General features: G+C 40.5%; 1 protein-coding gene across 1 annotated transcript in view; it reads left to right on the forward strand.

The window, feature by feature from the left end:
* The window catches only part of sptbn2 (spectrin, beta, non-erythrocytic 2), a 55363-nt gene that overhangs the window by 19402 nt on the left and 13308 nt on the right, over positions 1-22653 (forward strand). Inside the window, exons 3-19 of the mRNA XM_023404665.2 lie at positions 13965-14116; positions 14381-14554; positions 14869-14960; positions 15102-15182; positions 16404-16519; positions 16868-16980; positions 17097-17284; positions 17405-17522; positions 17778-17936; positions 18062-18364; positions 19670-19823; positions 19937-20331; positions 20463-20726; positions 20812-21023; positions 21340-21477; positions 21564-21783; positions 21960-22496. Of these exons, the coding sequence (XP_023260433.1) occupies positions 13965-14116; positions 14381-14554; positions 14869-14960; positions 15102-15182; positions 16404-16519; positions 16868-16980; positions 17097-17284; positions 17405-17522; positions 17778-17936; positions 18062-18364; positions 19670-19823; positions 19937-20331; positions 20463-20726; positions 20812-21023; positions 21340-21477; positions 21564-21783; positions 21960-22496 (3416 nt within the window). The remainder of the gene's footprint in view (positions 1-13964; positions 14117-14380; positions 14555-14868; positions 14961-15101; positions 15183-16403; positions 16520-16867; positions 16981-17096; positions 17285-17404; positions 17523-17777; positions 17937-18061; positions 18365-19669; positions 19824-19936; positions 20332-20462; positions 20727-20811; positions 21024-21339; positions 21478-21563; positions 21784-21959; positions 22497-22653) is intronic.

Raw genomic sequence — 22653 nt, forward strand, 5'->3', positions numbered from 1 at the left:
ATCAGGTCTGCCTCTTATGTTAATTGGGATTGCAATGTTTAGTATATAGCTAAAAGGATCTTAAATGGCCATTACTGTGGTTTACCTGTTGTCTGTTCCTCATTTTTCACTGCATGTGACCATAACATATTTTTCACTGCATGTGACCATAACATAGCCTCTGTTCCTCAGAAGGAAGTGTGGTCTCTTTGGTTCTCATTAGTCAAGTCCCCCCTCCATAAACACCAGTCACAGAACACCCGAGGCATTTGGTCCTCTAATGAGACCCATCCAGATGCTCCCAGCTCATCAGGACAAGCAAAGATCAAAAACACAAGCAGACCTTTTTACCACTGCCCCCTGACCAGACCAAAACACCATCCGCTCATAAGAAAGGCTGTGACCTTAGTCCTCACTGTGTTTACAGTCTTGTGTAATTTTTGCACATACAGGCAGTTTGTAGGCTAGGCTACATCTGTAACCTTGCCTTACTGTTGCATTTTTAGGGGGTTAATCAGCAGCTGCAAAAAAAAGCCAAAAACCATTCCATTCAATAAGTTACTCACCTTTCAAAATGTATTTTAGATTTAAGTAAATACTGCTTTAATATTGGGGTTGCATTATGGAGTGTAGCCATTAAAGTCATGTGCACATAAACTTACTTTAGAATCTGAAGCATGCGCTAAAAGGCTATAATTACTATTTCTATATGATGTTCCTTAGTTCAGTGATGGAGGAAATAATTATTTTTAATGGGGTGCCTATATATGTCCCTGATCTAGTAAGTGTAAAATGTGTTAATACAGTATAGTTCTATAATTGTTTCAGACAGGTAATGAGTCATTCCTACCCCCACCCCTGCCTGACCATCTGCCTGGCAAACAGACACACAAGTTCACACTTTCAAATCTTGTTGAGGCAGGAAAGAGGTTTTTGTGTTGCTGAGACTTTCTCAACTACTTCCTTCCTGTCTTAACATCTTATCATAAGTCAGACCCCCTTAAAACAAGAGGGGAGGGCAAATTATGTCTTAGAGAGTGATAAAAATAAACCACACAGCGAGACAAGAGGATAAGGCGACACAATCTGATGGGGACTTTCGTGATGTACCTTCTTGGCAGGCCACACCCCGGTGCTCCCTGGAATTAAGGTGGAGTTGAATAATCCGCCTCAAGCTACACTGTGTAAAGAACTCTAATGGTTTAGTCCACCTCTACACCTCCTCCCCCTCTCATCTTGCCACCATGTTCTTCCTTTGTGCTCCTCCCTCAAACACACCTTATGCAAATGACACAATTTTCAGACAGCACAGCAGGCTTTGTTTACACAGCTATCCGACCACAGCCGGTTAGCCTGCTCTGTTGTGCTCTGCTCCAGCAAGTGAAGTTCAGAGCTCGGAGGGAAGGAATAGCCAGTGTTCCTTTGCTAGAACCACGAGGAGTGCAATCAAAGATTTTACTCCGCTCAGGGGCCACAAGTGTGGGGAAATTCTTCTCAGGAGGAGGTGAAACAAGAGAACATTTTGTTCTTCAGTTTTGTTTCAAATAATTCTTTGAAAAAAGCCTCCCCCCTTGCACTCACTGCTGTGTTTTCATTGGACAAGGTGGGACATACAGTAGATGAAAGAAGAACAGGCGGCAATATTTTCAAGCTTGTGTTTCGCCTCACTAAAGTACAGCGCTGAGGGAATCTGAAAGAGAAGGATAAACCGAGGCATTTTGGATATACGTTTTATCTTTTGGAAAACCCTCTAAAGGATTCGATACCTTTTAGTGGGAAAGGTGGACTCTACTGTGCTATGCAAAAGAATTCCCATTCACTCTGTATCTGAGAGGAATATTTAGGAGAGAGATCCTGAAAAAAAGTCATGGAGTGGGAACACAGGGACAGAGAGCCCTGCTTGTCCCCTGCAGCATTTGTTAATCAGGTGCAATACTCCAACATTTTGGAAGGACGGTTTAAACAGCTGCAAGGTAAGGTTCATACAGACTTAGTTCTGTTCCACTGAATTTGTAATATGTTTATCCAGTTTTGTTGGTTTAGGTTAGTTAAGCCAATGAACTTGAATATACAGTTGTTCAAGTGACATCACAGGTTAAAGTCTCAAATTCTCTTGTGTGTAGCTTATGGAGCAGTTGTTAATGTTAAGTCATTGATAAGACTGTTAGGTGTTACCTTTTAACACATATCCTGTTGTTTGTTGAAACAGGAAATAAATAGAATTTGGATGTGTTGGCTTGTGCTCTAATGGTAGTCCTAGCAGGTGCTTTGCATTCTGAATGAATCCCCAAATAGCTCAGCATTTTTCTGATATTAGTGAGTATCTGTGGGAGGTTGAAAAGACTCCTCTATCAATCTGGTAATATTTCAGATTTTAATGTGGAGAGAATTAAGGAGAGCTGTAGTAGACTTCATCTTAGCTCTAAAGCAGGCAGGCACCCCGGCACCTGATCACTGGGCCACCTGTCCTTTCTTATCTTATTACAATGCATGGCTCTGTCTCTGGCCAAAGCCTGTGAGGTCTGTGAGGTCTTGCACACAGAAATCACAGAGGCCATTGGTTGTGACATAGGACTTAGGAAATAATTTGGTAACTTAAATGCTGACATGTACAAGATCCATAATACATCAACCCCACTAAATCTTAAATGGCTAATAAATTGCTACCACTTAGGTGATTCATTTTCAGGAATCCTGTAACTCCCAAAAACATTGCTTGTTATAAATAGCAGTAAAATGGTAAAATACATAAATAAAAAAATTCATTCATTCATTTAAATTGAAAAAGAGAAAAGAATCCCTCTCCTGTGTATGTCTTTTTTACTGGGTAAAAGTTTTTGTTTGATTACCATGAGTACCTTGTAAGAATTCTTGTATTATCATATGGCCTGCTTCTTTGAGCTTTGGTGCCTTAGTCACAGGCCACGAGGTAGAGTTTTTGCAGTAGCAGAATGCGTAGGTGCAATGAAACTGGCATGTCAGTCAGTGGTGTGCATGAAGATCACACTGTTTTGCTAGCTTCCGGTCCCTCCCTGTTTGCTTTCTGGCATGGAGAGCTGTCTTTGACTTTACTTGAGGGGCAAGTCTACTCTGCATGTTTGACATTCTTGAAGTGTACCAACAATATTTCAGCTCCCAAATTAAGCAATATCCTCATCATCATAGAGGAAGTGTTTGTTTTCCAGAAAGAATGTATATGCATATGTCTGAGGTGATTTCCAAACAAAACAAATGACTTCACCTCCACACTGACAGCACCAGCCCACAGAGGGGATAGTATCTTTTACCTCAAAGAAAGTACAAGATTTACAACATTGTCAGAGTGAACCATGAAACGCCATGCACAAAGAAGCTATGGGTACATACATACACATCTTTTTCAACTTGCCAAGCACAAAACCTTAAACTCACTGTGTAATTTTAGGGGTCAACGTTTAGTCACCAAATTTGTGCTGACAGGATTTATTCACACTTCCCTACAACAAGAATATTGTGACATGAAGTTAATCCAGGAGCACTTTTATGAATATAAATGTAGAGAGGGAAGTTATATATGTTTATATGATTATATGTTCTTTGTTTGTCATCTCTGTGCATGGATATGCTCAGGATGAAGTTTGCTGTAAATATACTCACACATGCACATACTTAGACACACAAACATTTTGGCAACACCCACTTGTATTTCCAGTTTGACTACCCTTGAGGCTTAGTCTTTATGTCACTCCCTCCCTCCCTCTGTTAAATCATGAGGGCTAGTGGAATGATGTTTTAGAAGATGAGCACATACATAGTTTGGTCTCATTATACCACTACTTCACACTAGTGGAAGCATTAACAAAATAGTTTTCTTCATGGTAGAGAGGAGGCGGTGTGGCTCAGGTCCTATCTGTGTAGCGGTCTGGCAAACTATTCAACGACTCAGGAAGGGAAAATAGGGCTTGGCTCAGGCTGTGTTCAGCCATGGACAACTGCTGACCCAGACTGGGGATATTGTCGAGCAGTAAAAAGAGCACTTTGAGGAGATCCTGAACCTGACCAACATGTCCTCTCTGGAGGAAGCAGAGTTTGAAGACTAGAGGGAAGCCTCTCCCATATCCCAAGGGATATGGGTCAGGTCAGGTCAAGGGACAGTACCTGTGAAATGGCAGTCCGGGGATGGGGGACCTGAGGGTGTGTTCCAATTATTGGGGTATAACATTGCTTAACCTGGGATGAGATGAGAGGCAGCACCTCCAAGTCTGAGTTTTCTGCCAGAAAATGGTGGATTGCGCCCTCCTTAGATTCACTGGTAGATAAGTATGGTGTCAGCAGTAATCGTACCAGACCATTGTGGTGAGGAGGGAGCTGAGGCAAAGCTTTTGAATTACCAGTTGATCTTTGTTCCAACCTTCACCCGTGAGCTTTGGATGGTGACTGAAAAAATGAGATTGCGGATGCAAGTGGCTGAAATTAGTTTCCTTGGTAAAGTGTCTGGACTCAGCCTTAGGTATAGGGCGGGAAGCAAGGATGTCTGGAGGGAGCTCGGAGTTGAGCTGTTGTTCTTTCGTGTCAAAAGGAGCCAGTTGAAGTGGTTTGGACATCTGATTAGGATGCCTCCTGAGGGCCTTCCTTTGGAGGTTTTCTGGGCATGTCAAACTAGGAGGAGACCATTCATTTGATATATGTCACCTTACGTGAAATTTATGCAAGATTAATGGTGTCCAACTTGTAATTGAAAATTTTTGGACAAAAATGGGACTTCAGTTATATAACATGCAAAACTGATTTCTATGTGAACATAGCCAATACCTGTCTAATACTATAGCACTGAGCACATGTAGCATTAATTGGCTCACTGGTAAGTGATATCTAACTAGTAAAGAATAAACTGAGTAACTAAATAACTCTGGCCAAGGGAGACAGAATTAATGAAACACTAGGCCACATGGTTAAATTTAAGTGAGAAAAAACTTAATCTTTCTGCTATTGAACAGTCTTTTTTGATAGACAGAGGAAGAGTTGCAGTTTTTTTAGCTTTTTTTTTCTTGGCCCATCCCAACATTATTCTTTAACCCATTAAGTCATTAATGACCAGTTTAAAGGATATACAGCTTTCTTTTTTTGTTATACCCTAGCATTTTCTTGTAGCTCAAATCAAGACTATGTAAATAACATTATGCAATTTTACCGTGTCACTTATACTATATAATATACAATAGAGAATTCCCATGTGTCAAGTTCATATCGCCTTATACTTCCAGTTATTGATCTCGGCTCCAAGATAAATACATTTTAACTTTGGTTTGATGTCCTAGTTCATAGATAAATACAGTGCAAATGAGATTAGACTACAGGGTCATTGTTCAAAGGGTCACTGTCCTATCTACCTGGACCTGGTGAGGCAACTGCTGTGGACTTTCGTTTGGACTGTCACTCATCAGGCTGTAGCAGTATGGCTTTATTCAAATATTCATTGACACAGTTAGTAGTTTGTTTGTTTTTTGGCCTTCAAGGACTTTGACTTTGAAAACCAGTTACAAAGTGAAAAAAGTGACTTTCACACTGAAGTGTCTAGTTTGTACTACCACTCTACTACACTTTTTCCTCTTGTAATTTAATACAAACTTTTTGGTCTGTTGGGTGAAGTCTCAAAAAAGAAGTGGCAAAGGCTAGTTATTGTTTCTCTTAGAATGCTAAACTATATTGGTCAGAAACCCTTTGTTCATATAATTTGATTAGATTTAAATTGATATTGGAAAAGATCATTGTCACATTTGGGTCAAGTTTCAAGTCTAGTATGAATTCAATATTGTAACTTAATATTTCTAACACTCTTAGTGAAAGCTCTGACTCTAGTGGCCTCCAGCTGTAACTCAGAGTCACATTACCTTGGTGCGGGCTCACCATATGTACACACACACAGACACACAAAATGCCTTTTTGTTTGTACAGTTTAACTAATATTGACAGCTACCTACTTCGAAAGGCAACAAAAAAGTGCAGTCTTGGAGGCTTTAGCATAATTATCGTCTTGTTTACATTTCACACCCTTCTTGTGTCCAGATGTTATGGCTGAGTGCTGCCTGTTTGTCTCCTTCTCATGGGGTTGGCCTTGGCCAATCCTATCTTCCCCATTATCTGCTGCAGCTGCAGAGGCATGACCTCTCTGTGTCATCAATGATCAGTGCCTTTACTAACTTCAGAAAGGGAAAGAGGACAGTACTGTAAGAAAGTATCTTATTCACCCTGTCAGTCTTTGTCATCGTAAGAACAAACCTGTGAGAGTTTGGCAAAACACACTGTGTTTCTATACTTGTGACCTCAAACTGTTAAAAGTGTAAAAATAACTCACACCACATGTGGCAAGGCAGCGGTTTTACCACAGCCCTTCTTTCAAAGTTATAAGCAAAGGAAGGGCAGTTCCGCTTTTATAGGAAGTGAACTCTCAAGGCATATGCATCTGTATGTGACATTTTGCCCCCTTTGTTTTGCACACACTTGATTTGAATATCATAAATAATTGGTCTGATGATGTACAGGGAGGTCGACTACAGCTCGACTACAGCTCTCTTGACATCAGTGGGCAACACTTAGGGTAAATTTTCACTTACCAACATATGAAGAGTGAAATATTATTTGCACTCAATTTGGTCAAACAGTGGAAAGTACTTACAGTCGAACACCCTGTAGCTGTTTAACAGTTTAACAGATTTTTTTCTAAACTAAAGCAGACTTCCTAATACAGTTTATAACTGTTTGTTACAGAATATAACTGCTGAAAATGTGGTCTTTAAAGATGTAGTAATTGTAACCTTGATTGAAAACTATTATACAAAGATGATAATATACCTGAATTTGATAAAGTGTTAGCCCTGTTTTGTTGCTCATCTTATTTGAAAGTGAAATGTAGACGCCACTCTGACCCTCAAAGGAAAAGTATTAATGTGTGATTCTGTCCTTTTGGGCCAGTCTTGGCAGTTACAGATACAGGGGCTGGAAAGATTTGGAGTCAAGCCATACCTTGTACACTAGAACTCATCAAAAGTAGCTTTTCCTCCTGTTGTTGAAACATTATTTAAAAATACCAGCTCCTCCTACAACTACTCTAAAACAGTTTGCCCTCATTGTTTGCATTGCTCACGGCATCCAGTATCACACTCTACAGTTGACTTACACAGTTGACTCTCAGCTCAAACCACTTACTGGTGTCAATAAAAATGGTAACCCGGAACCACAAAGCTTACAAGATGCTATTTTTTTCTTTCTCCATACTGTATTCAAGATGTAAAGATATTCCCTTAATGAGTGCCTTTAATGAGTGCTTAGGATCAACTCTGTAATTTCAGAGAGCAAAATAGATGGAAGCCTATGGTTGAGAAATTGAATCTTAAGCCTTAGTTTTTGGTTTCAGTTACAGAGTTCATGTTAACTGTAGGACAATGTACTGTCTGATTGTAGCATTATAACTAATGCAGGTTTCCTCTATATAGGTTCTTGGAATAAATCAAATGTAAGTATTTCTTCCTTATTTGTAGATATTGCCCAACATATGCCAAGCAGCACATATTAAGTGTCAAACAAAACTGTCCATAGAGAAATGCATAAATATATACTGTATAAATACACACCTCTTACGATGTGGTTGTCTTTCACTTGCTTCATGTATACCACACTTGATTCATGCTCAATTTGTTTTCTGCAAGCTGTGCCTTTCTCTGTGCCCTTTGGCACAATACCATAATCTTGTCTGTGTGGTAATGTCCAAGAGAAGGTCATTAAAGCAGATTAAAGCAGACAGATTGATGGAAGTAGTTTAGTCATTCTTTCTGAGGACGGACTGACCAGAGGCTCTCATTACGCAAGCCCAGAGTTGGTGAGGGACAGAATGTCAAAAGTATATGGAGTCAAGGGCATTTCAGCCTTGCTAGAATTAGCTAGGGACAAAGACATGACTTGGGCAGAACATGACATGAGATGAAATTGTTAGCAGCACCTAATGAGTAACAGCCCATGCTGAAAGCAGACCTACTGGTCTTTGCTTTTTACATATCTCTTTTAAAAGCTTTTTACATATTTGGGAGTAAAGGAACAATCTCAGTAGTCCAGTGTTTTGGACAGTAAATGGTCAGGAAAAGGAAAAGTGGACTAAATGTGCAGTATTCATTTGTTGCCATTGTGTGAAGTGTTTACCATGGTAAGCTATTTATGGATGGAGTCACTCCTTGTCCTCTGTGCTGAAGCGAGGCCACTGGGAGCCCAAAGTGCAATGTCATGCAACACAGCAGGGGGATGCAGGATCCATTGAGAAGACAGTGAGCAACATACCAAACTGTCTGTCTCTGATTCCCACTCACTGATGCTTATCTTTGTCTCTGTGTTGGACAAACAGACAGTTTCATCAGTGGCAGGGCACGGTCAGTGTGGGCAAGGAGCAGTGGTGACATCTTGTACCTGGCCAATGTCTGTTGTGTATACAGCAACAGCAATACAACACAAATATTATTGTCAATGAGAGGAGCTTAAATGTGCAGGCCAATGAACATTCAGTAGAATTCAAGCCTGAAAATACTGAAAATTGTGGACAAAATCTTCAATTAGTGATGATCAATAATCTGTGCAGTGGTAGAGAGCTGGTTAAGCGATTAAATGGCTCCGTGTTGAGTCCTAGCTTCCATCCAAGTTCTGGCTGAATCAGATATTTCGAACATTCTGTATATTTGTGTAGTACAAAAGTGCTGGTGAGGGTTACAAGAGGGGTTAGAAGAAGATTGTGAGCTTGCAGAACACCTTCCATTCAAACAAGACTCTGCCTCATTACCGCTGTGCATTGTCTGACATCAAATAAAGTCTGCATGGTGCATTTCTTTTTAAAAATGTAAGCTGCATTTTTATAGTGCAGGGTGTTTGCAGATTTTATATGTGTACCCACCAATTCAACATACATCGGTTTCTGTAAAGATCCAGTCAATATGTCATTTTATTTTATAGTGTTATCAATTAATTCAAATTTGTATTTATTTTTTTTTTATTTCTTTATTTTGCCATTTTTGATATCAGGGTATCTCTTTTTCCAGAAAAATGGCAGCACACTTTACAGGCAATACATAAAATCAGCACAATATGCACTACAGATCAAAACAGTAAAAACCCATAGCCAGACAAAGTGGCTTTATTTTATGTGTTTTTCATTGCATCAGTGACATCTGTTCATTCATGAATGTATTTATTGAACCATAATCCAACAACTTCAAAACAAAAAAAGCACATTGTAAGTAGGGACATGAAAAATGGGAAATCATAGATTCCTCTCGCTAGTCAATACTTATAAACATAGTAGCACACATGTTCAGATAACCATAAATGACTTACTAAACACTAAATGTTAACCATGACCTCAGTAAAATGGTACATCTGATACAAACTTAATCTTGGTCTTAGACTGCACATGTGCTGTTCTGCTGCATACTGTAGATGTGGTATTTTTTTCCTTCACAGACGTGTGAGATTCATTGTTGGTGTTGTATCGGTCTCTGTGTTATCATCAAACATGATCCTAGTCGCTATGTGCCACAGAGACAGGATAAAGTCTGGCGGCATATTTGCTCAGATTACCTGCAGGTAATCACCATTATCAGCAGTGCCTGAGTTGCCTTTGTTTGGGGGTAAAATGCAAAATCAGCAGCGAGCTAAACCTCAGTACCTTCAACAGTACAGAGGGCACTGGCTAAGCCTGGCCCCACTCTACTCCGTGCCCTGACATATACTTACTACTTACTACCAGAGACAAACATGTTCAAAGTGACTGGACATGCCCAAATATGCTTTTGAAACATTAAATGATGCCTCTAACCACTAGTTCTCATCTACCATTAGTAAACAATTCAGAAAAACATGGCACACAAAATTGTAAGCACTTGTTTTTCTAGCCTACACGCAAAGAATCTCAAGAAGGAGAGGTAGAGGTCCAGGATAGTCAGGGGAATTTTAAAGTTTTGAATGTTCATTTCTGTGAAACTTAAATTAAGAATACTTTTAATTCTTGTCCCAGAAGGCTTTTAATGTACATACAATAAAGTAATTTAGTAGTACAGTCCAGTTTAACTTTGTTTAACATTTTAATTTGTTGAAAAACTTTTTCATGATTGAATTCATGTAAGACATAGAGTATACTTTGTAGGATTCAGACAATATTCAGAGCAGCCAATATCTGTTTTATGTTGGATTACAAGCACGTCTTAGTATAAATGGCAGTTTTATCACATCTGGCAGCCACTGGCTGTGGCACAGTGCGTAAGACTAACTAATAATTACTAGGCTTGCTTTCTAAAGCTCATACAGTCTTTTCCCACTCTTCTCTCTTGTCCCATAATGGGTAATTTATAACAATGTTGGCAGGCTCTGCAGATATTTTGCAAGACTTGAGACATCTGTCAGTATAGAGGAGGATCGTCCTGGTATTGTTGATCTTTTCTCACCTTACAGCCATCAGGATACTCTGTTAAAAATAATCTAGCCTCCTATGCACCCATAACAAGATCCACAAATGTCAGATTGTTAGAGGAAATAGTTGCGCCCGTTTTGCCCTTATCTACCATAGTAACAACTGATGACAAGTTTGTGTTTGCTCGTTGTAATGGGTAAACACGTATGAGACTGATGTCTGTGTTTGTCTGTCCTGTGTTCTTGTTCAGTAGCCTTGTTATTAGGAGTGCATCACCAATAGGGTAGCAGCATTTCTTCTTTAGGATCCCTGCCCAATGCTTCCTCCTCAGTATTGGGTTCTGTCACAACATGACCAAGCTTCAGGAGGAATGTAGGCTCCTCTGCTGTACTCTACCTGCCACAGTAATCCACCTCTGCTAGCTCATTGAACAGCTTCAAATGGCTTTGTGGTCCTTTTAATAATTGAATAATCTGTTAGTGTGGTACATCAGAGAAATATAGAGACAAAACAGGTTTAGTCAGTCAGTTCTTGAAAGTTGGAATGAGAGGGTAATAAAACGCCAAATTCCAAACAACCAGCACACCATATTGCAGTACAGACTCAACCAGGTCTAAACTAAAGTAGGGCTGTTTGAGTGATAGTAGCTCTTGGTCCCTGATACCCTTGAGTTTAAGTTAACCAGAAAAAAAGCAGGGAAAAGACACATTCAGGAAACAAGAGGGCTGATAGCTTGGGTAGCAGAGAAATGCCTGTTTCTGCCTCAGCTCCAGCCCTTCAAATGTGCCTGTAGGCCATGACTATAGTCAGCCCTGTCACCTGCTTTGAATTAACATATCTATGATAGCTGCATATCTTTTGTCTTTAAATGTTAAATTTGTATAATGGAAACTGCAATTGTATATCTGTGCTGAATCTGGAGATTTGAATACACAAGACATATTGTTCAGGGCCTTTTCTTAAAATATGTCAATTCATATAAATGTGTACTTTTGTACCTATTAACTGTAATCTCTGTTTGTCTAAATGGTTACCATAGTCAAATAGTAGTCTCTCTAAGACCAACATGTAAATCTCATTCTGCTGTGTGTTTGACAGTATATCTGCTGTTTGTAATGCATGTGTCAATTGTTACAAAGCCCTCAAACAGGAAAAGAGATCGATAAATCACATTTGAACACACTTAACACAAACTTAATGCTTCCTCTGCAGTCTTGTGTGAGATACAGCCATTATAAGAGCCAGTTCCTGTTTGATTTTAACTAGCTACTGTTTTCCACTAAAATGTATCCAAATAGGCTGTCTTGGGCATCCAAGCTATGAGCAAGTATATGTGGTACACGTTCCATGAGTTGTTCTGCTGTCCTCAGCTCTAATGCAGAACATGGACAGCCAAACAACTTTATCCTAGATGATGGAATATATTTTGCTATCACTAACACTCTATTGTTGGCCAGTGCACTTCAGCAGACAGTTTTGTCAGGAGAAAAGCAACTGAAGCAAGGAAGGGTGATCCGTAGAGCACTGGCATTTTATTTTAAGCATAGGCCAACAACAAACACTTCTTAGTGATAGTTTTTTGATGGTGTGACAGACCCTGAGATTTTCTTTTCAAGGCTGTTAGTTGGACACAAAAAACACTGTGAAATATTCAACAGGGAAAACATGAGACTTGACAGATGCAGCCTTCTACAGTGGGCAAGACTTTGTATAACAGCATCTTATGAGCATGTTGATGGAACATAAAATAAATAATATAAATGATTATATGGAAACCTGCTTATTGAAATATCATTGTAGAGGATATCATTATAAGAGGATAAAATACAGAGCTATAGGGGTATTGAGTCTCGTATTTCAATCATGTTTAAATCATTATTTGTGATAGTTTCTCTTCTGTTTTAGAAAATTAGTAGCAGATTGCGTTCAGTTTGCTGGTACTATCTGTATTATTTTAAAAGAGGAAAACTCAAGTAGAGTATAGAGGAGGAGGAAGCACCTTTAGCTCACAACAGTTCAAGCGTTATGTCCTGTTGTATTACTCCACCCAAGCTTGTGTGTAATTTCAAAATCTGTTCTTTTTTTAGCTGACAGTTGGTGGAGTGGTTGATTCCACAACATGCTGTCTTTGGTCACCTCAAATTGCTCACTTCACATTGCTCAATCTTTTTTGGAGTGGCTTAGTATTCATGTATTAATCAGAGTCTACTAAAAACAGTTACATCTTAATGATATTCTAATTCCACAAGAACTGCCATTAATGTACTCACCTTGATTTGATATCAGTGATTTCTTTTAAAATGACTATATTCAAATTGCTTACCTACAGTCTCCCACAGTAACATGACCTGACTAGATATTTGGGCCTTGCCTTGGGATTGGAAGTCTCAATTTTGAATAGTTGCATTTGGTTGTAGTTGCTGTTGAAGTTATCTCAAACCAACCATGCTCCTTTGGCTTTTACATAAGTAAAAAAAAAAAAAAAGGAAATTTGGCAACATTTAAATACTTGCTGGTAGGAGCAAGGGCGATGCAGGGCAGTTATTAGTAATTATGTTAGTGAGTCTTGTCCAGCTTGATGGACTGCCTGACCCCTCAAGGGCACTTTCTGTCACATTAATTGCATTTCTACCTTTCATTTAGTTTTGATGCAACATCTGAAGCACATACGATTTTCGTTTGTGTGACGAACACTTTTTTAAATATCCAGCTTTGTTGCCAATTGAATTGCTAAATCATGGTTTCGTTTGTTTACTGTTAAATATCAAAATATGAAGGCTTCACCATTTCTATTGTTAAAGATGTGTTATTGTTAAAGATCCATTTATCCTCACCACCATTACATTTCATTTCATGCTGCAGTAAGTAGGGTTTGTTTTGTTGAACTCATTAGCACAGAGCTGCTCCTCAGATCTATTTTCTGTTTGCTTCAGGGTTATTCTGTGTGGACTTGTGTTAGGTGCAGTGCATTAAGTAGAATGCTAGAAAAGCAGGGAGACCTTGTGTCCTAGAAATGAGGTCACCTTGTTAGGTGGCGGAGCAGGATTAGCTTCTTACTCCCCTGGTCCATATGTCTGAGCTGCTGTTACAGCTTAATTTATTGTGATTCTTTTTTTAGCCCTGCTCTAATAAATTAACAACAAGATTGCTCACTAAATATCATTGTCTTTGTCCAATTTTGAATAGTCACTTTTCTCTTCTAAACTCACATCATTAGAGTAATTAGCGATGCACACATGAGCAGAGCCATCACTAAACTTGGATGTAAAGAGTGAAAACCTCTCACTAAGCTGTCAATACAGTGATCCTGGAGACTTAATGGTGCAGCTTATGAACTGCTCAGGACAAGGACTTAAGTCTTTATGATTTACTGTTACTTGTCTGTGCTCATATGTGATCAAATTGGTAGACCGCACTGGTGTTCGTTTGGAGCAAAAGTAATTCCCATTAAGTTAATTCTGTGACAGGAATTATATTGAGGCCAGTGGCATCAGTCAGTAGAGTCAGTTGTGATCTTGGTGCAATGTAACTTTAACCCTTCTCCTTTTTTTGCCCTTTGCAGATGAGCGTGAAGCAGTACAGAAGAAGACCTTTACAAAATGGGTGAACTCTCACTTAGGTCGAGTGACTTGTCGCATTGGTGACTTGTACACTGACCTGCGCGATGGTCGCATGCTAATCCGCCTTCTGGAAGTGCTCTCAGGAGAACAGCTGGTCAGTATCACACAGAAACCACCCTTGTCTGCCCCAAACCTGACCCAGGCCCTCAACACGGCCCTCACCCTGCACCACAAGTCAGGAAGAAGGAGCAATCATGTTCTTCATTTCTGCTTTCTCTTAATGTGATTTACTTTTCCTCCTGCTTTGTCTTGTGTTTCTCTTTTTAAATTCCTGTTCCCTTTCCTCATCATGTTGTGATCACGTTGCACAACAATGTCAACCTATGTCTTCTTTTCTATTTGTCTTCTCTCCCCACAGCCAAAGCCCACTAAGGGCCGCATGCGTATCCACTGCCTGGAAAATGTTGATAAAGCCCTGCAGTTTCTCAAAGAGCAAAAAGTACATCTAGAAAACATGGGCTCACATGACATTGTGGACGGGAATCACCGTCTCACCTTGGGTCTCATCTGGACCATCATCCTTCGTTTCCAGGTAACATACAATGAAGCTCTTCTCATTCCCCTCTCAGCCCAGCTACCACGTTTCTCAAACTCTTTCAAAAAGCCAGTTTTGCTGTGGGACATCAGGTCTCTGCATGTAGCTAAGTCCATCCTCAGGCAAACTCACCAAACTTACTTAAGAATTTTTTCAACGATTCCTTAAATGTGTTGTAATATACAGTTACAGATAAGAGCATATAATGATAATATTGGAAAGTCTAATCATATAGGAATTGTATAGGGAATAAGTCTTATAGGAATTAAGTCTTGGTCACAGTCTTAACTGAATAACTGCTCTGCTGACAGATCCAGGACATCAGTGTGGAGACAGAAGACAACAAAGAGAAAAAATCAGCTAAAGATGCTTTGCTGCTTTGGTGCCAAATGAAAACTGCTGGGTGAGAAAAGGAAAGGGCTTAATCATAGAGGATGAATGCTGTTAATATGTTGAAGTAAAATGTATGGTTTTACTGAAGGGGTTACTAGTGAATTTGCTGTGTTGAGTTAATGATTAATGACTTCTGATCTGACCTTTGCAGATACCCCAATGTCAACATTCACAACTTCACTACCAGCTGGCGAGATGGTCTGGCGTTCAATGCCATTGTGCACAAACACAGGTCACTGACTTCTTCCTATACTCGATTGTTGATGAAGCTGGCTCCTTTTAGACTTGTAATTAGATTTAAAATAATTTTAACACAGCTCCATTTTCAAAGTGAGGATTTTATCCTGCAAAACAAAACTGTGTCCAGTATCTTCACCCCCTCTTTTATCTTTCTTTACCTAATGAGGAGCACCTGTCACAGTACCATCACACTTCTCTGGGGTTTTTTATCCCCTTTTTCTATTTAGGTCTCCTCCTACTCCTCCCATCCTTCAAACAGTCTGCAGTATGGCTGAAAGGATGAAAATAAAATAGGGACTAAGATGACCTAGATCACAGAAATAATAACCCACTTATTTTCTATGAAGAACTATGCCTGGTAACTCACTTGCACACCCTGCTGGTAATAGTGCCATGAATATCTTGTGTTAAAATTAATCTGTGAACTGAAACCAAAAGTACTCTAAATTTCTGGGTCAAATACAACAGAGAGCATTCTTCATTACAGTGAATACCTAAGGTGATACTTGATACATGAGTGCTAATATTGCTTTCTCAAAAGTTACTGAACCATGAGATATTCATGTAAACTATGACACTTCAATTTACATGGTCAAGCCTCTATTCAAACTACAGAAGGTGCACCACAGCAGGCAATTACAATATGCAAATTTAGTTTTTTCCCCTAATCTACAATGTGTTTCATTAATGAGGAACATGCTTTAGGATAAAGGTTTCATTGCCATTGTACAGTTCAAAATTCTGGTCATGGTCACTAAACCTCAATGAGAAAATACCCATGTTTGTCCTCCTTTTGAGAATACCAATTCATGCTTATTGGACATTAAAGTTTTAGTGACCTATACAGATGCCTCCCAGACCGATTTTATACCTGATTTATACCCAAGTCAGTGTGATATGAAAAAATAGGTTTAGCCAAGAATAGGTGATAATTGGCTGGAGTAGCTTCCCTAATCCACAGATGATAAACCTTTAGCATGCAGACAACTTTACCTTAATCCAGTGGATTATATTATGCATCCTGGTCTGTAAACAGAGACATTGTCATTGTAGACGGTAAAAATACTTTTTTTTTTTTTACTTACTTTTTTTTTTTTTTTCCTATACTACAAGGAGGTGATACTATATCAATGACATTACTGTTTGTTTTCACCCTGCTGTCCTCTGCAATCTGTACTTATTAAATTCATAACTGTTCTCTCGGCCTCTGCAGACCTGACCTGATTGAGTTTGACAACCTAAAGAGGTCAAATGCTCACTACAATCTCCAGAATGCTTTCAATGTGGCTGAGAAGGAACTGGGGCTTACCAAGTTGCTGGACCCAGAGGGTGAGTGTGTAAAACTTCCATAAAAACATGAAGCACTCCTGTAAGTCTCACTGATGGCCTGACACTGTCCACTAAGGCACTAAGCTGATGCCCGAAACAGACTAATGGGTGTTGGACTATGGAGGATTACTGGAATTAACTATAGTTTAGGCATCACAACATCACGTCAGCTACACTGACATCACAAAGAATCACATCCAAAGATGGTAACAGTGGGCACCTATTCAACTCCTCATTCAGGCTATTTTGAGAGCCAAACTTCACAGTGTTGTTTGTGCATGCTGAAGTTTATGATGAGTAGATTAAATAAAGTTTGGATGCAGATGGATCATGCTCTCTCTTTTTCAGATGTTAATGTTGATCAACCTGATGAAAAATCCATCATTACCTATGTCGCGACCTACTACCATTACTTCTCCAAGATGAAAGCCCTGGCAGTGGAGGGCAAAAGAATTGGCAAGGTTAGCTGTGTGTGCGTGTGTCTACACATTTGTGTGTGAGTAAAACAGTGAGTACGTGGGCAGTGTTTGTGGGCAGTGCCCAGTTGCCTTGACTCACAGACCTCTCCTCGTTGCAGGTGCTGGACTATGCTATTGAGGCTGACCAACTGATAGAGAAGTATGAGACCCTGGCCTCAGAGCTACTGCAGTGGATTGAGCAGACCATAGTGACGCTTAATGATAGGCAGTTGGCTAACTCACTGAGTGCTGTGCAGAACCAGCTCCAGGCTTTCAACTCATACCGGACTGTGGAGAAACCCCCCAAGTGAGTAACAGAAAGCTATGTTAATGTAACCCAGTGAATAACCAAATGCCTGCTAACCATTAGGATCTAGAGTGTGAAGCTATAGAGTATGTTAAACAGAGGTGATGTCTGTGTCCACAGATTTACAGAGAAAGGAAACTTGGAAGTTCTCCTCTTTACTATCCAGAGTAAGATGCGAGCAAACAACCAGAAAGTCTACATGCCAAGAGAGGGCAAACTCATCTCTGACATCAATAAGGTATGGGTTGCTCTAGATGTACAGCCTTCCATCTAAGAACGTTTCTTAATGTGATGTCATACCATATGTCAATATGTTAAATAAGCAGCTTGTTGCATGCTTTTGGGTAAATTGTTCATGTTCACTTTAGGGTTTTCTTAGACAGAAGTGTCATACATGACTATTTATCTCGTCATGGTTTCAGCAGTATGCAGCATTGGTGTCATAGTTGCTGGATCTTACCAGCTTTCTGTTGTGTTTTCATTGGTGTGACAGGCATGGGAGCGACTTGAAAAGGCAGAGCATGAACGTGAGCTGGCACTGAGAAACGAGTTGATTCGCCAGGAGAAGCTGGAGATGCTCGCTGCTCGTTTTGACCGCAAAGCTGCTATGCGGGAGACATGGCTGAGTGAGAACCAGAGGCTTGTGTCTCAGGTAGATAGATGAAAATCTGATATATTAAAAAACAGACAAATGTATGGCAACTGAGGCATTCTTATTTCTGACTGGAATACATTGAATAGTTTCACTGTGATGCGCTTAATTTCCTCTGTTATTAGGACAACTTTGGAACTGACTTGGGAGCAGTGGAAGCTGCCACCCGTAAACACGAAGCAATTGAGACAGACATCGGGGCATACTGGGAACGTGTGGCTGCTGTGGAGGCTGTTGCCAAAGAGCTTGAAGCAGAGTCATACCATGATGTACGACGTGTAATTGCACGAAGGGACAATGTGCTTCGACTCTGGGAATATCTGAAAGAACTTCTGGTTGCACGCAGGGAGCGGCTGAATGCCCATCGCGACCTACAGAGACTGTTTCAGGAGATGCGTTACATCATGGACTGGATGGCAGAAATGAAGGTAAAGACCCACTGAACAAAATGTATGCTTATACTATTTTAACAGTACTCACATTGTTTTAACTTGTTTTAAACTACTGCTTTCATTCCTATACTCTGTTGGCTTTGTTTTAATTAACAAAAAGGAATTTCATAATCCATTCAATTAAGTTAGTTGTTGTTCATATATGTTCACAACAGCATTAGCATCTGCACTTACAGCAGTTATTAACTTTTTATAGGCCTAACCTCAGGAAAGCCTGTCATTGCTGGCTGAGGTCGGCTGAGGAATATGTACCTTTCTGCTTAAGCGGTTAAATCTGGTGACTCCCATTCCCACATGCTGTGATATTAATTCACTTGGATTCTGCCATTCTCAAAATGCTGGTATTGCCAAATGCAACTGCCTGATAGCCACTGACATAGCCTTTTGCCTTTCGCCTGCCATTAAAGTAGCCTAAGTGATTGAACAGTAGGTTGTATCATTCAGTGTACTTGATTTACATGGTGCACACGTTAACTCCTAGAGATGATGACGTTAGACATCTAATAGAGGTTACAAGTCTTTGTAGTTATAGGTTTAACATGCTGTTATGTTGTGCCAGTAAATTCACTATACAAGTGTCCTAGATATTCAGCTTTGACCTTAATTGTGGTGTTAATCATGAATTGTTTTAAACTAATAAATATCTATCAGTTTTGTATCTGTTTAAAAAGTAGCAGACAGCTGGGGTGGAAATGTACCATCTATGTCTGCACTTGCTTGTCTGGGGTGGAGTTGAAAAGGACATTAACCTTTTTTTTTTTTCTTCTGTAATTTTCAGTGGTAGTTGGAATCACCCTGTTAATGTCTTGGTGATTAAGTTGCCATTACCATATAATTAGAATGCTTGTATACAGTTTATTATCTGATTTTTTATTTTTTATTTTGTTTGTAGCACAATGTCCCATTGTCATTTAGTGACCTACTCTAATGGTTTAGATTAGAGGAATTTTCTCTGCTGTCATTTGAGTACCATTTTGGTTCCTTTTTGTTCAGGTTAATGGTCTGAAGCTTGTTGAAATTCTTTTTTCAGCTATTATCGGTTTTTGTTTATTTAAAATGTCACCAAGTGCAGGGCATAGGCAACAAAATCATTCAATCTTTATAAATATCTGTTCTGTTTACTAGATTTTAGATTTTTCCAGGAAGATTGTTCACTCTTGACACATTCTGTTGGTGGACACAATATCCAAACTAGTTTCCTACCTTGTAGTTGCTGTTGCAAACACCCTTTTATTTTAGTAACCAAATATTCTACTGGACTGTGTTCTCTGTCTGTTTCAGGGTCGTCTGCAGTCTCAGGATAGCGGCAAACATTTGCATGATGTGTTAGACCTACTTCAGAAACACACTCTGGTAGAGGCTGACATTTCAGCTCAGGCAGAGAGGATCAAGGGAGTGCAGGGAGCCGCAAAGCGCTTCACTTCCTATGAACAGGGTGAGTTTTCAAACATGCTTTTACTCATTCTCTGTACAGCCATGCAGCTTTGGTTTAGCCTATTTGTGAACAATATCTAAGCACTGTGCACTCCTGCATTTTCTGATTGCCAGCCTACAAACCATGTGAGCCAGGGCTAGTTAGTGAGAAGGTTGACCTGCTGGGTCAAGCCTATGAGGAGCTTGGTCAGCTTGCTGGGAAACGCAGAGAGAGTCTCGAGGATTCTCGACGTCTGTGGCAGTTCCTGTGGGATGTCGGAGAGGAGGCAGCCTGGATCAGAGAACAGGAGCAGATCCTGGCCAGTGGAGACTGTGGGCGTGACCTCACTTCCGCTCTTCACCTGCTTAGTAAACATGAGGCTTTCAGGGATGAGATGGCAGCCCGCTATGGCCCCCTGAGTAACAGCATTGCTGCTGGGGAAGCTTTGATTAACGAGGGACACTTTGGAGCCCCAGAGGTCACAGAGAGGATTCAAGACATCCGTGCACAATGGACACATCTGGAGGAGGTGGGTGGTGATCATCACTCTTTGTATTTGTGAGACTGTTATCCACAGTATAAAACTATTTTCTCCAAATATAGGTTTTTCTGTTATATATTTCTTTTTCTGTAATTTTCCTTGTTCTTCCTGTTCCCCAGACAACTAAACTGAGAGAGCAGAGTCTTAAGGAAGCTGTGGCTCTGCATCAGTTCCAAACAGATGCCAATGACATGGAGGCCTGGATCATGGAGACACTTAGGCAGGTGTCAAGTCAGGAGGTGGGCCACGATGAGTTCTCCACCCAAACTCTAGCTCGCAAGCAGAGGGAAATAGAGGAGGAGATCCAGAGCCACCGCCCCCTCATCGAATCCCTACATGAGCAGGTCCAAGCACTGCCACAGGCCTATATACAATTCCCTCAGGTATGTGTGCTTTTTTTCATACTTTCATACTTCACTGATGATGTTCCATTTACAGAACTGAATTATGGTTTACTGCTTACTGTAGGTGGATGGACGCCTACCTGCTATTGAGCAGCGCTATGAAGAACTGGAGTTTCTGTCAGCAGCTCGGCGGCAGGCTTTGGAAGGTGCCCTTGCCCTCTACCGCATGTTCAGTGAAGCTGGTGCCTGCCAGCTCTGGGTAGAAGAAAAGGAGCAGTGGTTACATGGCATGGAGATACCTACCAAACTGGAGGACTTAGAGGTGGTGCAGCAGAGGTCAGTGTGTGAGGAAGGGAAGGGAAGACTATAAATACAGATTTAATATGGAAGAAACATGGTGAAGGCTCAATTCATATCCCTCAAAAATATTCAAGTTGCAAACATTGAAGCTGAGGTTTACAGATGTGAAACAATAATTAAGACTCAACAGTCTATATATCATTTATTAGCTAAAATTTTTCCCTAAAGTATACAAAATGTCGCTGCTTTCTGTCACAAGTAGTTTTAGTATCTGCAGAAACATCTAGTTTAAAAGACCATATTCTTTTTAGAATGAGTGAATTGATGCTGTTTCTTAACTTTATGACTGCAGATTTGAGACTCTTGAACCTGAGATGAACAACCTAGGCACTCGTGTAACTGATGTGAACCAGGTGGCTGAGCAGTTGCTGAGCTCCGACAACTGTAGCAAAGACCAAATCCACCACACACGAGACCAACTGAACAACAGGTCAGATCACATAACATATATTTTACAACTCAATGAGCGCATTGGTTGTTTTTAACCTGCATATTGCATTTTGTATGGTCCCCTAGATGGACAGAGTTTGAACAATTGGCTGGCCAGAAAAAACAAGCCCTAGAGTCTGCTCTTAACATCCAGAACTACCACCTGGAGTGTAATGAGATCCAAACTTGGATGAAGGAAAAGACCAAGGTGATAGAATCTACTCAGAGCCTGGGCAATGACCTGGCTGGAGTGATGGCACTGCAACGCAAACTCACTGGCATGGAGAGGGACCTGGAGGCAATTCAGGTATGGAGAGGTTACATGCAGTGACTTATGGGTGAGGGATTGGAGCAGAAAAGACTATAAACAATGCAATAAATAATTTAAAAATAATGCACATTCATTGTGGGAGCAATTTGGGTTTCATGCTGGGGAATCTTCTCATCATTTCTGCATTTAAACCATTCTTTGTGTCTTTTTAGGGAAAATTGGATGACCTTAGAAATGAGGCAGAAAAGCTGGCCAAGGAACATCCAGATCAGGCAGGAGAGATCCAGGGACGTCTGGCAGAGATTCAAGAGGTGTGGGAAGAGTTGAATGCCACCATGAAGCGACGTGAGGAGTCATTGGGCGAAGCCAGCAAGCTGCAGGGCTTCCTTAGGGACCTGGATGACTTCCAGTCCTGGTTGTCCCGCACTCAGACAGCCGTGGCGTCAGAGGACATTCCCACTTCTCTGCCTGAGGCTGAGAGTTTGCTAGCCCAGCATGAGAGTATCAAGAATGAGGTTGATAACTATAAGGAGGACTATGAGAAGATGCGGGCAGTCGGTGAGGAGGTGACCCAAGGTCAGACAGATGCCCAGCACATGTTCCTGGCCCAGAGGCTCCAGGCACTGGATACCGGGTGGCATGAGTTGCGTCGCATGTGGGAGAACCGCCACAGTCTTTTGGCCCAAGCCTTTGACTTCCAGACTTTCTTGAGAGATGCAAAGCAGGCAGAAGCTTTCCTGAACAGCCAGGTTTGAAAAAAGCACTATTGAAATAACTGTGCCAGTGAGCTGTGGCCTAGATGAATCAAAATATGTATCAACGTACAGCTTTATTGGCTTCGTCTATAGTCAAGCAGCCTAATAACTGTTTGCACCTAAAATATATGTACTACATCCTTCAAATGGA

This window comes from Seriola lalandi, unplaced genomic scaffold (assembly GCF_002814215.2).
Source record: "Seriola lalandi dorsalis isolate HSWRI2012SDOR001 ecotype SW California unplaced genomic scaffold, Sedor1 jcf7180002054256, whole genome shotgun sequence".
Taxonomy (NCBI): domain Eukaryota; kingdom Metazoa; phylum Chordata; class Actinopteri; order Carangiformes; family Carangidae; genus Seriola; species Seriola lalandi.